This window comes from Mobula birostris, chromosome 1, assembly GCF_030028105.1.
Source record: "Mobula birostris isolate sMobBir1 chromosome 1, sMobBir1.hap1, whole genome shotgun sequence".
Lineage (NCBI taxonomy): Eukaryota > Metazoa > Chordata > Chondrichthyes > Myliobatiformes > Myliobatidae > Mobula > Mobula birostris.
The window spans coordinates 163,288,650-163,305,253 of NC_092370.1; the positions used below are offsets into that span (position 1 = coordinate 163,288,650).

At 39.9% G+C, this 16,604-nt stretch overlaps 1 protein-coding gene across 6 annotated transcripts in view; it reads left to right on the forward strand.

Moving 5' to 3' along the window:
- Window positions 1-16,604, forward strand: part of pacs2 (phosphofurin acidic cluster sorting protein 2) — a 303,100-nt gene that overhangs the window by 232,339 nt on the left and 54,157 nt on the right. For 4 of the 6 annotated variants that reach the window (XM_072265280.1, XM_072265287.1, XM_072265328.1 and 1 more), the window contains exons 14-16: window positions 2,599-2,649; window positions 5,649-5,753; window positions 7,662-7,768. In XM_072265280.1, the coding sequence (XP_072121381.1) occupies window positions 2,599-2,649; window positions 5,649-5,753; window positions 7,662-7,768 (263 nt within the window). The remainder of the gene's footprint in view (window positions 1-2,598; window positions 2,650-5,648; window positions 5,754-7,661; window positions 7,769-16,604) is intronic. The other 2 variants (XM_072265298.1, XM_072265306.1) reach the window with 1 other exon arrangement.

A 16,604-nucleotide genomic window follows, 5' to 3' on the forward strand; every position in this document is an offset into this window, starting at 1 on the left:
ATTATGTAGTGCTATGGTCTTGTAGACAGAACACTCACTGTGGTCATTCTAGTCTCCGCACTTTGAGAATGTAACCATCTCTAAGACTTGGATAATAAAAAGGATATACCTTTCTTTATTCATTAACTACCTTACCCCTTTGTTAAGTTGTGTTACACATCTTTAGGCTAAGGTTCTCAAAGTTTCCTTATTCCTATTTATTTATTTGTATGGCATCACTTACTGTGTATTTCCTTGCGTTGTGTGCTATCTTTCCTGCAATGTATTATTAAACTGGAGTAACTTTTATTTTTCAATGTTAATGTAGTCCGACTACTTGACTGAAACCTTCAAGTCTTCAACTTTATCCTCATTCTTAAACGGATGTACCGTCTGCTCCTTGGAGATGTAATTTTTTAGTGTATTTAACCTCATTTTTTAATCCCCTTTCTGTCTTGTATGTAACCTTTGTGACAAGATATTGAACTGTTATTCCTGCCTTATTTCAGTAAAGGCTCTTCAAAGCATCAGTCTGTGCCCTCGGTTCATCTTTGTTACTCATAACGAATAATGTACCATTAAGCACCGCCAAACTGTTTTCTCATTTTCCAGCCTTTATTTCCTCTAAATTCCAAACTTGCTTCCTGATTCTCTGGTGTCTCAGTCCAGCTTTGCTCCTCTCTCTTTTGAAGTTTTGCTCAACTTCTTATCCTTTGCCAAACTTGAAAAGCACCTTCCCTTATTGATGCTATGGTGATAAATCCTCTTTCAGTTTGTTCCACTTCCCTCCTACATTCCATGTCTTTCTGCACATTCAACTTAATGACCTATTTCTTTACTCACTGGTGCATGCAACTGGACGTAATCCAGAAATTGAAACCTTTATGTCTTGCTGTTTCCAAGCTTCCTTAAATGTTCATGTAGGCCACCATTTTCTTCTTATGTTATTGGTACCATAACAACATTTAAAACCGGAACCACAACAACTCATGTGATCCTTCAAGCCTGATGCACTCTTAAATAAGATGATGGATGATCTGATCCTGGTGTCAACTTCACTCTCCTCTGACCTTGTAGCACTTTAATCCTGCTAAAATCAGGAAAACATTGATCTGTTCCCCAAAGCTGTCAAATTCCCTAACGTTGCTCTCCAGATATTACCGTATCATCCGCTTGCCTTTCCCGTTCCCACCCCTTCAACTCTATCCAGCTGAAACAACAATGGCGTTATGGATTTGGCATCTTGATAAGTATACCACTCCTGCAATATTTTAGGAGTGGATCACTCCAACTATCTTTATAATTTAAGTAAAATATTCTTGCCAACATACCATTTGCCTTCCTAACTGCTTGCTGCATGTACGCGTGTGTACTGGTGTACAAGGTGATCACATCCCTGTGTACATAATCACTTCCCATTCACCATTTAACTGATATACTGCCTTCCTATTTTTCCTACCAAACTGGGTATCTTCATACCTACAACTGGAGGAACCCCTCCAGCATTGTTTTTTGCTCTAGGTTCCGACATCTTCAGGTTCTCATGTTCAAACTTCATATTTATCTACGTTACATTGCACTTGATGTATATTTGTCCACTTGGTCTATTTTCCAGGTGGTTAGCCTAACTTGGATGATAATAACAATCATCAACCATTACCTACTTACTGTCCTGAAACATTACTCGCTATTTTTTTAAAACTACCTTGAGTCTATTTTGCATTTCCACTTTTTCTCCCTGGGGCATTCTTTCTGGTGAAATGCCACTGTTATGTTTACACTGATCAAGACTTTAACTTTAGCCTTCTGACAGTTCTATCACAGAATCACAGCTTGTGAGGCTTACATGGACTGAATGGCTTTTTGATTGACGTTTCCTGTCTTCTCATAGATATCTGTGCTACAGCTACCTCCCAGCCACTGTTCTTTGATTATTGTTGGGAAGTGCAGGAATAGAGCTTTCAATCGCATTTTTTCTCTCAGCTAAAGCTTCTGCCACAAATGCTTTCTGACACAATTCATGCTTTGTCCTAGTGGATAGACACTGAACAGTTTGGCCTTGTTTAAAGGTGCAAAAAAATGAAATGCACACAGACTTGACCAAGTTGGTGAAAAGTTTTAATCATCAGAATCCTGTAGCGAGATAATATTTGACTTTCTGGTCCCACCCCCAGCCCTGAGATAAATACACATATATATTATTCCTTTTGGGATTTGGGTGGTGTTGACCAGACTAGTATTTATTTCACATTTCTAATTGCCCTTGATCTGAATGACTGTATAGATCATTTCAATCATATTGGTTTGCTGGAAAAACCTACTTGTCATAAATAAAGACATGTAGGTTTCTCCAGCAAAGGACAATAGTGACTGTAATGGGTCTTTACAATACTCTGGTAATGTCATTGATGTCCTAGGTAAAGCATTACAGCGTAAGATCTGGTGAGCTTTTCCTTGTGTGAAATTAATGCTGACTGGTGTATTATGTAATACATAATAAAAATAAACTTTCTTCCATTTATTATGAAAAGAGCCAGCCAAGCTTAATCTATTCCCCTTTTTCATCACATTTTATTTCAAAGTTGCATGACTGCTAACCTTCATCCCTTAACTTCAAAGGGCACTTCTTTGACATTGCTGAACAGCGTGAAGAGAGCCGCATTCACTCAAGTAAGTGAGCGGTGAAGCTTTTTATCTGCATTTTCTTTACTTAAAAGATTTTCACAAGTGGAGATAATTTTTAGGTCAGGCACGACAGAAAAAAGGCATGCTTTAAACCTGTGTTGACTTACCGCTTCCTTTTTGATAAACATGCGGCTGAGAATAACAGTATCAAGGCTGTGTTGCTCATTTCTTGATATCCAGATAATGTAAACAAGAATTTAACTCTAATCTTACTGATTTGTAATTTGATATTTAGCTTCTCTTATTCTAATCTTGAAACGAATTAAAATTCAGCCTTCCCTCTTCAAATCTGCACCTATTGGAGAGGTAATTTTCAGTGGGTAGAAAGTGTATTGAAGTGTGGTGAGATGCAATGTTCAGTGCCAAATTAGCTCTTAAATTCTCCAATACCAGAAGGAAACTGGGTCTTTTAAAACTTCTCTTGAAATAAAATTTATATGCATGATTTTAAAATATGAATAAAGTGATAATTTTGGAATGTGCCTATCTTTTTCCAACAATGAATGAAGATAATTGTGATGAAGTTTGTTTAACAAAAAGTCAGACCTGAAAATAAAATTCATAAATGTAAAATTTGTAAATTATCTCTTGAAGCAGTACAAAGATTTTTTGCTTTGTCTAATTATTCTGATGATGAGTCTCCATTTGAATTGGCGACTTGTCTTTTTCTAACAAATCTGGGAAATGGTACTGGTTATCTTCTTTCATAACTTTTGTTTTATTCAAAGTACCTAGAATATTTGGAAGGCAGGATGTAGTTATGTGAAGCTGACTTATAATAAGTCATTGGTTCAAATCAAGGAACAAAAGGTCTTAAAATTTTACTAGGAGTTGTGCACAGGCCTCCTGATACCAGCCTTTGCACAACTTCTAATAATTCAGCAATTAAAGGAGGTTCAGCTAAAATTTTTTTCCCAAATGACTTTCTCTTTCTGATAAGAGCAATTCTGGTGTGACTGATCATTTTGAAAATCAATCAAGTTTAGATTGTGTTTGTAATAACTTTCAGTGTATATATTTTCTGAAACTAACATAAGGGCCGACTGTACCAGATTTAATGGTTAGTGATAAAATCACTAACATTCTGGGGAAATAATAAATCAAAAAATTGGAAGCCACTGATGTTAATGTAAGCAGGCGAACTATAGCCCTGGAGTCCAATAAATTCATCAGGACTAGGTGGTTTCTGCAGCATTGTTTTAAAGAAAATAGGGGAAGAAATTGAATCTATTTTAGCAGTTAATTCTTAAAGCTCATTTAAACCAGTTGTCCATTTAGAATGGAATACATTTAAAAAATGTGAGAGAAATTATGTAATACCTTAATATCTTTTGTAGGAAAGTTATTCATATTTATAAATAAGAACAGTGATTAGAGAAGGTCATCCCAATATTGTAATGAGAGCTTGACTCCCAATAAATTTAATTGTATTTTTTCAAAAAGTAATGAAAGAAAAAAATCTTCCATTTCATAACTTTAGAAATTCTAAACCATTTTCCAACCAAAGCTGAAGTGCATCCCTGTTGTAATGGAGGACATATGGTGGCTACTTTTCACCATGTACCCTCACATATAGGAACACAACAAGGTGGAAAACATTGGGGTGCCACGGTAGTGTAGTGATTAATGCGACGCTATTACAGCTCGGGACGTCGGAGTTCAGAGTTCAATTCCGGTATCCTTTGTAAGCAAGTTTGTACGTGGGTTTCCTCAGGGTACTCTGGTTTCCTCCCACAGTCCAAAGATGTACTGGCTATTGGGTTACTTAGTCATTGTGAGTTGTCCTGTGTTTGGCTTGGGTTAAATTAGTGGATTGCGAGGCAGCACAACTTGAAGGGCTGGAAGGGCCTGTTCTGCACTGTATTGCTCAAAATAAGTAAAAATATAATAAAATAAATTTAGAATAAGAGACCATTATTGAAAATTAAAGAGTCTGGAATTAAAGGGAAATTATTGGTAAAGGAGATTGGCTTAGTGTAGGGGCTCCCAACCTGGGGTCTACAGATCCCTCAGTTAATGGTAAGGGTCTGTGACTTAAAAAGATTGGGAACCCCTGCTTTAATGGGGAAAGACCAGGCATAATAGGTATGGAAAGAAACTGAAACAAAGTGACAAGTGTGTCATACAAATATCTGTGATTGGGCTTCAGCTATTGAGTAAATTCATGGTGGAGAAACTGCCTTATCAAAATGCAATGATTACACACTGGTTGGTAGCAAGGTAAATAGTGTAGTTTGGACACAACCTTCTCAAATTTCTTTTTGTAACATTGTGGGTCAGGAAAAGCTGTAGCATAGTCAGATAAGTATGAGGTTATCAAGGTAAGACAAAAAATGCATCACTTAATTGTTGAAAAAGCTAGGAATAGTGGAGGTCCAAAAAGACTTGGACAGTATCTTCATGCAGGTCTCCAAAATGCAATTGTCACTTATAAAGAAAAGTGGGGTGACCAGTAGAATTGCTATCTTGCACAGCTCCATCAACTTAGGTTCTGTCCTGACCTACTGTGCTGTTCGTGTGGCATTTGCATGTTCTCCCTGTGATTGCATGAGTTTTTCTGTGGATGCTCCAGCTTCCTTCCTATTGCCTACAACATGCAGGTGAATAAATCAATTGGCTACTGTAAATTGCCCCCTTGTGCAGGTGGGTAGTAGAACTAATGAATGTGGTGATTTTTTTTTCACTGTAAAGTATGTAGAAAAGTATACAATGCAGGCATAAATGAATAAAGTTGTGATACTAATCAGACATCCCACTGAGTGGTTGAATGGTCTCAGAGGATTGATTGGCACATTTCAATGTTAACAAATTTGTGAACTTCCTGAGTGTATTAAATAATTACTTGTGAAACATTATAGCTGCAAACCATTCCCAAGAACCTGGATAATGGCATGGTTTTGTCTCACTCTGGTAAATCGGACTGAAAATGTGCTTGTGTTTCAGTTTTTGTATTACAATCTTTGCGTTCTCTGTTTGTGCTGCAGATTCCTCGGAAAACAGTTTATGACCAGTTAAATCACATCCTAATTTCAGATGAGCAGTTGCCAGAAAACATAATTTTGATCAATACATCAGATTGGCAGGGACAGGTATGTACCAATTTGGAGAGTATGTTTCGGCTGCATTTTACATTATGCTGCCTGTACTTTCTAACAACTAAGTGAGCGTGCTGCATTGTCTGTTAAATGAGATGCTTGTCTGCTCAGTTGGATCACTTGTAAAAATGTCTTTGCAATGCTACTTAAAGATGACACAAGTCCTCTCAGTCTCATGGCTGATATTTATCCTCAGCTAACACCATGAGCTGCTAATCTGGGCATTTATTAAACTGCAGTGTCTGGCAGATCACTCTGTGCAGGTTGATTACCATGTTTCATACATTATCACTGTGCAGGATTTCAGAACATCCCCATTGGCAGTGAAGTGCTTTGGGATGTTCTGAGGAAATGAAAACCACTGTTTAAATGCCAGGTTTTATCTTTAGATAGAGAAAGGTCAACCTATTTCCAATTTAGTGACTTTAGAGACTTAAAATAACAAGTCTGTCTTGATATAATCAATGTCCCATTCAGTCCCATTGGAACGAGCAATCTGCCAACTTACTGCCTCTACACTAATTTTTACTGGCAGTGCATTAATTTTCTTCCCTGAACACACTGAGTCCTTTGGTGAACAATTCCCTCCAGCATCTTGTCCAAGCCATCGCCTCTATTTGTATGCCTTAGCTGCAGGTGTTGGGGAGAAATCTGACTACAGACTACTGCTCAGTTGAGTGCCAGATCCTCTAGTTTTCTACATACCTTCCAGCAAGGAATGTTGAATTATAATCAGGATCATCATTCTATTTTTTTTCCTGAATCCAAAAAATGCTGTCCAAATAGGAGATTGAACACAAGACTTTCTTCGTCTCAATGGGACACAGGCAGTGAGCTTGTCTATTAGCCATATGAACAGGCTTCTTTTAATTTTTTTGCGCTTCCCTATCTAAAAACAAGTGTGACTACCATATCAAGCTATAGAAAAAAGATCAAGGTCATAGTCGACCATGGATGTTGTGTCCTAGCTGTATAGATATGCAAGCCTGGGCAGTACAACATGGAGAGCAAGTTGTTGCCCATGCAGCAGTCTCCCCCTCTCCATGCATCTGATGAATCCGAAGCAACGGCAGAAATTGATACAGTTTGGCACCAGCAGCATTGCAGGAGTTGCCAGTCATCATTGAATTCAACGTAGGACTGTCTTCGGGACTCCATCTCTGGATTTTTCCCTCAGGGCTTACTCCCAAAACCTTTGCGTGAGTGGCGTAACTGCAGTGCAGCTGAGGTTTTCCTTCTCCTACATGAGCTGCCAACCAATTCCGACAAGCCCCACCTACCCTAAGCACTAGTTTTAAGGCGCCAGTGGCCCACCTTCACCCCTTCTCCTGTCAATAAAAGCATTTCTGCTGGGTTTAGTGACTAAGCCACGTGTGAAGGCCAGGAGCTGGACTTGGTTGTCAGAGGCTATTGAAACGCATGCCATTGGGAGAATTTAATAGGTAGTGGGTGCTTGTCCCCATTACCATCCCCGGCTATAACAACTTCAAGGAACTTAATTGACTGTAACCCGATTTAAAATGGTCATGAATGCTACTGGATTATTGCAGTATCATAGCTGGTTTTCCTCTGTCCTTCATGAAAAGCTGAAAATGAATCGCTTATCTTGTCTGGCCTACATGTAATTCCACTCCCACACCGTATAATTAACTGTGAATATTGAAATGTAACCTTACATGTGTTGTTTGTTTTCCAAAAGTTTCTAAATGAATAACAGATGTCCAATTCTAATAGCTGTTGGTAAATGTGGGAAGAAACTTTCCTTCACATTCAGTCTGAAGTAGTTGTATTTTCATTAGCTCCACCTTGATGCTACCAAAGAAGTGTCCAGATTAGAGCTGAGACTGTGAAACGTGATGAGAGAATAGGATACCTATTTAATGATACTTCACTGCCTTACAGTACGTCTCAGAGTTACTGCAGAAACACAACCTCCCTATTGTGTGCACGTGTTCTTCTGCTGATATACAGGCAGCATTCACAACTATTGTCTCCAGGATACAACGCTTGTGAGTTCAATTTTTCTTTGTTATCATGATTATTGATCGTAATTTTGCGTATGAGTTATTATACAGGTATTTGTATACTTGTGCCTGTAAAAGACCTTAGTCGCCCATCTAAAGACAAATTTGATGCATGTACAGTTGCTTAGAGTGAAGCTGGGCTTAATAAATTTCTGCTGTTGCAGAAGTGAACATGAAGTTTAGAATGTAGAGCTCTAGGAAAAATGCATGTATTTTCAAAATAATACCTTTATAGCATTTTACATTTGTAGCTTTAAAACTCTTTGAAATCCCTCCATATCTCTTTTATTATAATCCAATTTTACATTCTCCTTTTACATTTTTCTAAACCTTTACCTAGCAAGGGTTATTTTCTGCTACTTATCTATTTAATACTGTTTTTCTATTACTGTCTTGTTTTTATCTACCGCTTTATTTAATTGCCTGAGAGGAAGCCAAACAGGGTTTCATTGTACCTATATATAATGACAATAAAGATCATTCAATTCAATTACAGGCTGAAGGCCACACCAGACTATCTACTAATACTGACTGTATTTAACTGGGTTTAGAGCAGTATAGATACGCCTCCTTCCCAATGAGGAATTGTCAGAGTCAGTCCTTATAGCTGCCACTGGCTTGTTTGATTAGCAGACGAAACTGCTGTCTCTGGGTCAAAGGATTTTGTCACAAGCAAAATTAATTGTAATTGAAAATGAACATAAAATCTCTGTACTATTAAAACTTCACTTTGAATGCCTCCACTTGCCAAGTATCCTTTTGTCAGAAAACATCCTATCCCAATCCACACCTGCCATCAAAGTTGACTTTTCTTCAATTTAGAATCTCAACCCAAGGATCAGTCCTATCCTCTTCTATAATTATTTTGAAATTAATGGAATTATGATCACTAGATCAAAAGTGTTTTCCTACACACACTTTTGTCAATGAATAAGAGATCAAGCAGATCTTCCCTAATAGGAGATCCAATTTCACACCCTCTCTAGTTGGGACACTTAACTATTAATTAAGGAAACTTTGTTGAACACATTTGACAAACAGAGTCCTAGTCGATATGTGGAAAGTTAGAAGTCACCTACTATCACAACCTTCTTTTTCTTGCAACAGTCTGCAGTATCTCTACAAATTTGCTCTTCTAAATTCTGCTGACTATTGGGCGGTCTATACTATAATTCCATTAACATGGTCATCCCTTTCACTTTCCTCAGTTCCGCCCATATAGCTTCAGTAGGCTTGCTCTCCAGTCTGACCTGTCTGAGGACTGCTGAGAAATTTTTCTTGACTTGTAATGGCATCCCTCCCCGTTTAATTTCTCTTGCTCTATTATACTATAAACAATGGAACCCTGGAACAATGAGCTGCCATTCCTGCTCCTGCAACCAAGTCTCACTATTGGCTACAATATCATAATTCCATACTCTAAGCTCACCTGCCTTACCTACAATATTCCTTGCATTTAACTAGAAACAAATCAGAACATTAGTTCCACCATACTCAAAATTCAAATTGCTATCATATCCTACCCTGAGATTCATTTTCCTGTGCCATTCACTGTAGAACAAATAAATATAATAGAATCAATGAAAAATTACACCAAAGAAAGACTGACAAACAACTGATGTGCAGAAGAAGAAAAACTGCGTAAATACAAAAAAAACAATTAATTAATTTGTAATTAATAACATTGGAAAAAGTTATAGTCTTTGAATGGATTCCATAACTTTCAGAATTGAGGTGAGTGAAGTTGTTCATGCTGGTTCAGGGGCCTGTAGGTTGAAGAATATGAAAGGTTGATGCTCAACCTTTTGGTTCCTGTCTTTGTATATAGGCTTCTTATCTTAATTCATAACATCTCCACTAGCTGCACTGGCATTCTTGTTCCCACCCCTGACAAGGATATTGGTTCCCTTTCCAGGTGCAAATTGTACCATTTGTACAGATCTCACCTTCCCCAGAAGAGAGCCCAATGATCCAAAAATCTGAAGCCCTCCCTCCTGCACCATCTCACTACTCATGTGTCACATGTATTATCTCCCTATTTCTCTCCTCCTTCACATGTGGCATGGATAGCAATTCTGAGATCACCATCCTGAAGTTCATGTTCTTTAACTTAGCATCTAACTCCCTCAAATCACTCTGCAAAACCCCATTGCTGTTCCTGCCTCTGTCATTGGTACTGATATGGATCAGTATTACTGACTCGATCCAAGATGTCCCTGGCCCTGGCTCCAGGGAGCCAATGTACCATCCGCTAACTTGTTGTAGTCTACAAAATATCCTGCCCATTCCCTAACCAATGAATCCCCTATCAGTACTGTTCACCTCAATTTGCCCCTTTCTCTTCTGAGCCGTAGAACCAGACTCAGTTCAGAGACCTGTCTGCTGCAGCTTTCCTCAGCTAGGTGCCCCCCCCGCCCACTTCCCTAACAGTATCCAAAACAATATATTTGTTACTGAGTGGAACAGCCACAGCATGGCTGCCTATCCCCTTTCTCTCTCCTGATGGTTACAGGTAAGTGCCCTTCACCTTAGTCGTAGCTATCTCTCTGTATCCCCTGTCAATCAAGCCCCAGCCTCTTGAATGATCTGGAATTCGTCAAGTTCCAGTTCCCTAATGTGGTCTGTAAGAAGCTGCAGCAGAATGTATTTCTTGCACACGTGGTTGTCAGGGCCCCTCCTTGTCCTCTAAATGTCTTAATTAGGAGGCCTTCTAATTATTATTAAGGTGGATAAGTCTCCAGGGCCTGATGGAGTTTACCCCAGGTTATTGAACAAGGCAAGAGATGAGATTGCTGGGCCCAGGATCTTCGGGTCCTCTCTAGCCACAGGCTGATGCTGTACCTCTATTTAAGAAAGGAACAAGGGAAAACCCTGGGAACTGTAGTCCGGTGAGTCTCTCGTCAGTTGTAGGGAAACTGCCGGAGAAAATTTTGGCATGGCATTGAGTGTGCCTTACCAATTTGTTTGAATTTTTTGACAAGATGACAAGAGAAATTGATGAGCGCAGGGCAGTGGATGTCGCCTACATGAATTTTCATAATGTGTTTGACAAAGTTAATCCAGAACTTTAAGATGCATGATGTTCACGGCGAATTGGCTGTTTGGATTTGGAACTGGCTTGCGCATAGAAGAGGGTAGTGGTTGAAGGGATTTATTCAAGCTGGAGGTCTGTAATTAGGGATATTCTGCAGGGCTCTGTGCTGGAATCTCTGCAATTTGTGATGTATATAAATGACGAGGATGAAAATAAGTTTGTTAGTATGTTTGTGGATGATATCAAGATTGATGGAGTTCTGGATATTGTAGAAGACTGGCAAAGAATACAATATGGTTTAGATCAGTTGCAGATGTGGGCAGAGAAATGGCAGATAGAATTTAACCCAGATAAATGTGAGATGGTAGGGGAAAAGCAAGGAGATAGTACATTGATAACGGCAAGATCCATAACAGTGTTGCTGAGCAGAGAGATCTTGGGATCCAAGTCCTTTGCTCCTTGAAAGTGGCCTCACAGGTTGATAAGGTGGTTAAGAAGACTTATGGAATGCTTGCTTTTATTAGTCAAGGCATTGAGTTCAAAAGTCAGGAGGTTATGTTGTAACTTTATAAAACTCTGGTTTAGCCACATCTGCAGTATTACCTACAGTTCTGGTCACCCCACTATAGGAAGGATGTTGAGGCTTTGTAGAGGGTGCAGAGGAGGTTTACCAGGATGTTGCCTGATTTAGAGGCCATTTGTTATCACAAGATGCTGAATATACTAGGGTTGTTTTCTCTGGAGGTTGAGAGGATATCTGATAGAAGTTTATAAGATTATGAAAGACATAGATAGAGTGAGTAGAGAGTATCTGTTTCCCAGGGTTGAAATGTCTAATACCAGAGGGCATGCATTGAAGGTGAGTGGGAGGTAGGTTCAAAGGGGATGTGAGGGGTAAGTTTTTTACTTATAAAGTCATGGATGCCTGGTATGATAGGAGATGCAAATACATTAAGAGGCTTTTAAGAGATGCTTGGATAGTCACATGGATGCAAGGAAGATGGAGGGAATATGGACATACTGTAAGTAGGAAGGATTAGTGTTTGTTTTTTTTTGATTTGCTTTTTAGTTGGTTTGGCACAACATTGTGGCCTGAATGGTCTGTTACTGTGCTGTATTGTTCTGTGTTCTGTTTGCTTTGCACAACGGAATGGAGCAAGATTTGCCCATTCCTCCTTGCAAAGTTACTCAAGCTGTGCCAGGTTAGTTGGTTAATGACAGTGGACAGCAATCTTGAGGTCTTGCCAGAGATGTTTGATCACGTGGGTGGGATGTAGGAAGTCTGGAACACCTCCAGTCTCCTGGATAAACACATCCGCACCGGGCACATTGAGCTGCAGCTCCTGCGAAAACGTATTAAGGAACTGCATTTGCAGCTTGATGACCTTCGATTCATAGGGGAGAATGAGGAGGTGATAGATTGGAGCTACAGAGAGATAATCACCCCTAGATTGCAGGAGACAGGTAACTGGGTGACTGTCAGGAAAAGAAAGTGAAATAGGTGTACTCTGCACTGACTGTGCTCAACGACATCTAAAGTTGTATACTTATCATTGAGGGGAACAGCCACAGGTGTACTCTGCACTGACTGTGTGGCCATTCCCCTCAATATTAAGTGTACAACTTTAGATGCCGTTGAGCGCGATATGGTCTACAAATTACAAAAGGTGGTTCTTGGGAAACTGAAAGGTCTGAAGGTATATAAGTCACCTGGACCAGATTGTGTACACCCCAGGGTTCTGAAAGAGGTGGCTGAAGAGATTTGGAGCCATTAGAAACATAGAGAAACTACAGCATCATACAGGCCCTTTAGCCCACAATGCTGTGCTGAACATGTACTTTCTTTATAGAAATTACCTAGGGTTACCCATAGCCCTCTATTTAGTTCCATGTACCTATAAGGAGTCTCTTAAAAGACCCTATTGTATCCGCCTCCACCACCGCTGCTAGCTGCCCATTCCACTCACTCACCACTCTCTGTGTAAAAAAAACTTACCGCTGATATCTCTTCTGTACCTACTTCCAAGCACCTTAAAACTATGCCCTCGTGATAGCCATTTCAGCCCTGGGAAAAAGCCTCTGACCATCGATACAATCAATGCCTCTCATCATCTTATCCACCTCTATCAGGTCACCTCTCATCCTCTGTTGCTCCAGGGAGAAAAGGCCAAGTTCACTCAACCTGTTCTCATAAGGCATGCTCCCCAATCCAGGCAACATCCTTGTAAATCTCTGCACCCTTTCTATAGTTTCCACATCCTTCCTGTAGTGCGGGGACCAGAACTGAGCACAGTACTCCAAGTGGGTCTGACCAGAGTCCTAAGTAGCTGTAGCATTACCTCTCGGCCCTTAAACTCAATCCCATTGTTGATGAAGGCCAATGCACCGTATGCCGCCTTAACCATGGAGTCAACCTGCGCAGCAGCTTTGAGTGTCCTATGGCCTCGGACTCCAACATCCCTCTGATCCTCCACACTGCCAAGAGTCTTACTATTAATGCTATATTCTGCCATCATATTTGACCTACCAAAATGAACCACTTCACACTTATCTGGGTTGTACTCCATCTGCCACTTATCAGCCCAATTTTGCATCTTAACAGTGTCCCGCTGTAACCTCTGACAGCCCTCCACACTATCCACAACACCCCCAACCTTTGTGTCATCAGCAAATTTACTAACCCATCCCTCTACTTCCTCATCCTGGTCATTTATAAAAACCACAAAGAGAAGGGGTCCCAGAACAGATCGCTGAAACACAGCACTGATCACTGACCTCCATGCAGGATATGATCCATTTACAACCACTCTTTGCCTTCTGTGGGAAAGCCAGTTCTGGATCCACAAAGCATGGTCCCCTTGGACCCCATGCCTCCTTACTTTTTTAATAAGCCTTGCATGGGATACCTTATCAAATGCCTTGCTGAAATCCATATACACTACATCTACTGTTCTACCTTCATCAATGTGTTTAGTCACATCCTCAAAAAATTCAATCACGCTCATAAGATACAACCTGCCTTTGACAAAGTCATGCTGACTATTCCTAATCATATTTTGTCTCTCCAAACGTTCATAAGTCCTGCCTCTCAGGATCTTTTCCATCAACTTACCAGCCACTGAATTAAGACTCACTGGTCTATAATTTCCTGGGCTATCTCTACTTCCTTTCTTGAATAAAGGAACAACATCTACAACCCTCCAATCCAACGGAACCTCCCCTGTCCTCATTGATGATGCAAAGATCATTGCCAGAGGCTCAGCAATCTCCTCTCTCACCTCCCACTGAGGTATATCTCGTCCGGTCCTGGAGACTTATCCAACTTGATGCTTTCCAAAAGCTCCAACACATCCTCTTTCTTAACGTCTACATGCCCAAGCCTTTCAATCTGCTGTAAGTCATCCCTACAATCACCAAGAACTTTTTCCATAGTGAATACTGAAGCAAAGTATTCCTTAAGTACCTCAGCTATCTCCTTCGGTTCCATATACACTTTTCCACTGTCACACTTGATTGGTCCTATTCTCTCACATCTTATCCTTTGCTCTTCACATACTTGTAGAATGCCTTGGGGTTTTCTTTAATCCTGCTCGCCAAGGCCTTCTCATGGCCCCTTCTGGCTCTTCTAATTTCATTGTTAAGCTCCTTCCTGCTGGCCTTGTAATCTTCTAGATCTCTATCATTACCTAGCTCCCTGAACCTTTCGTGAGCTTTTCTTCTTGACTAGATTTTCAACAGCCTTTGTACACTACGGTTCCTGCACTCATTAGTAATGATCTTTCAAGAATCACTTGATTCTGGAATGGTTTTGGAAGACTGGAAAATTGCAAATGTCACTCCTCTCTTCAAGAAAGAAGAGAGGTGGAAGAACAGAAACTATAGGCCAGTTAGTCTGACCTCAGTGGTTGGGAAGATGTTGAAGTTGATTGTTAAGGATGTGGTTCTGGGGTACTTTGAGGCACATGATAAAATAGACCATAGTCAGCATGGTTCCCTCAAGGGAAATTCCTGTTTGAAAAATCTGTTAGAATTCTTTGAAGAAATAACAAGTGGGATTGACAAAGGAGAATCGGTTGATGTTGTGTTCTTGGATTTTCAGAAGAGTTTGATAAAATACCACTGATGAGGCTGCTTAGCAAGGTAAGAACCATGGTACTACAGGAAAGATACTAGCATAGAAAAAGCAGTGGCTTCATTTCAAAAGCACTAGAATATAAAAGCAAGGATGTCATGTTGAGGCTTTATAAAGCACTGGAGAGGCCTCACTTGGAGTACTGTGAGCAGTTTTGATCCTCTTAGAAAGGAAGTGCTGACACTGGAGAGGGTTCAAAGGAGGTTCACAAAAATGATTCCAGGATTGAACGTCTTGGCATATGAACAGCGTTTGATGGCTCTGGGCTTAGAATTCAGAAGAATGAGGGGTGACCTAATTGAAACCTATCGAATGGTGAAAGGCCTTGATCAAGTGGATGTGGAGAGGATGTTTCCTATGGTGGGGGAGTCTAGGACCGGATGACACAGCCTCAGAATAGAGGAGCAACCTTTTAGAATGGATATGAGGAGGAATTCCTTTAGCTAGGAAGTGGTGAATCTGGAAATCGTTACCACAGTGGCTGTGGAGGCCAAGTCTTTATGTATATTTAAGGCAGAGGTTGACAGATTCTTGATTGGTCAAGGAGGGAAGGCAGAAGATTGGGGCTGAGAGGAAAAATGGATCAGTCATGATGAAATGGCCTAATTCTGCTCCTTTATCTCATGGTCTTATGCTATATCCTCCATACTCTACAGTAGGGATGGTATTACCTAGCTGATGCACAGCATTAAATGCATGTCACACGTATCACATAGTATTGAGGCCAGAAGAGTTCCACTCTAGTCTCATCCGACTAAAGGCCTTCTTGCACATTTTTATATCATCTTCAATATGAAGCTTTGCAAATTTTTTACAGATAAGAATATACATTTTTTTAGGCAGGGCTTCTTCCTTGCCACTCATAAATATTATTTTCGTTCAAGGCCTTAGAGTACTTTATCTCCATTTGCAGCTACTGACTTCTGCAAATCACTGTGTGACTGTTGGCATCTCAGCAGCCTCACTTACAATAGCCATTCTTCTCCTGTGACTAAGTTTAGAGGGGCAGCCTGACCTAGGCAATGTGGCTTGGTTTCATATTCTACCACTTTTCATGCTGGACGGTACTGAGCTCCAAGGCATGTTCAGTGCCTTTGAAATGGAATAGGACACTTCCCCATATTTGTGCTTTTTTATTATAATTTTCCTGACTTTTGGCTTCATTTTGGTTTAGTGTGTTAGACCTTACAAAGAGAGGGGTATTTATTCTTACGAATTATTTGAAAACAGCTAACATAGAAACATAGAAGCATAGAAAACCTACAGCACAATACAGGCCCTTCGGCACACAATGCTGTGCCGAACATGTACTTACTTTAGAAATTACCTAGGGTTATCCATAGCCCTCTATTTTTCTAAGCTCCATGTACCTAACCAGAAATCTCTTAAAAGATCCTATTTTGATCAATTTTCTACATCAACACATTGGGTGAGTTGGTAAGGTAATATAGTATATTGCACCTGAGGAATGTTAGAAAAGGGATGAATACTTTTTCAGCCCCACAGTTTTTTTTTCAATTTTGATAAATCTTTGACATCTTTTGGAATTTTTTTTTTGTTTTGACATGATGCACAATGTTTTGTAGATTACCTTAAATAATCCTATTTCAATACATTTTAAATTTAGAAAATGGGACAGTAAAATGTGGAAATAG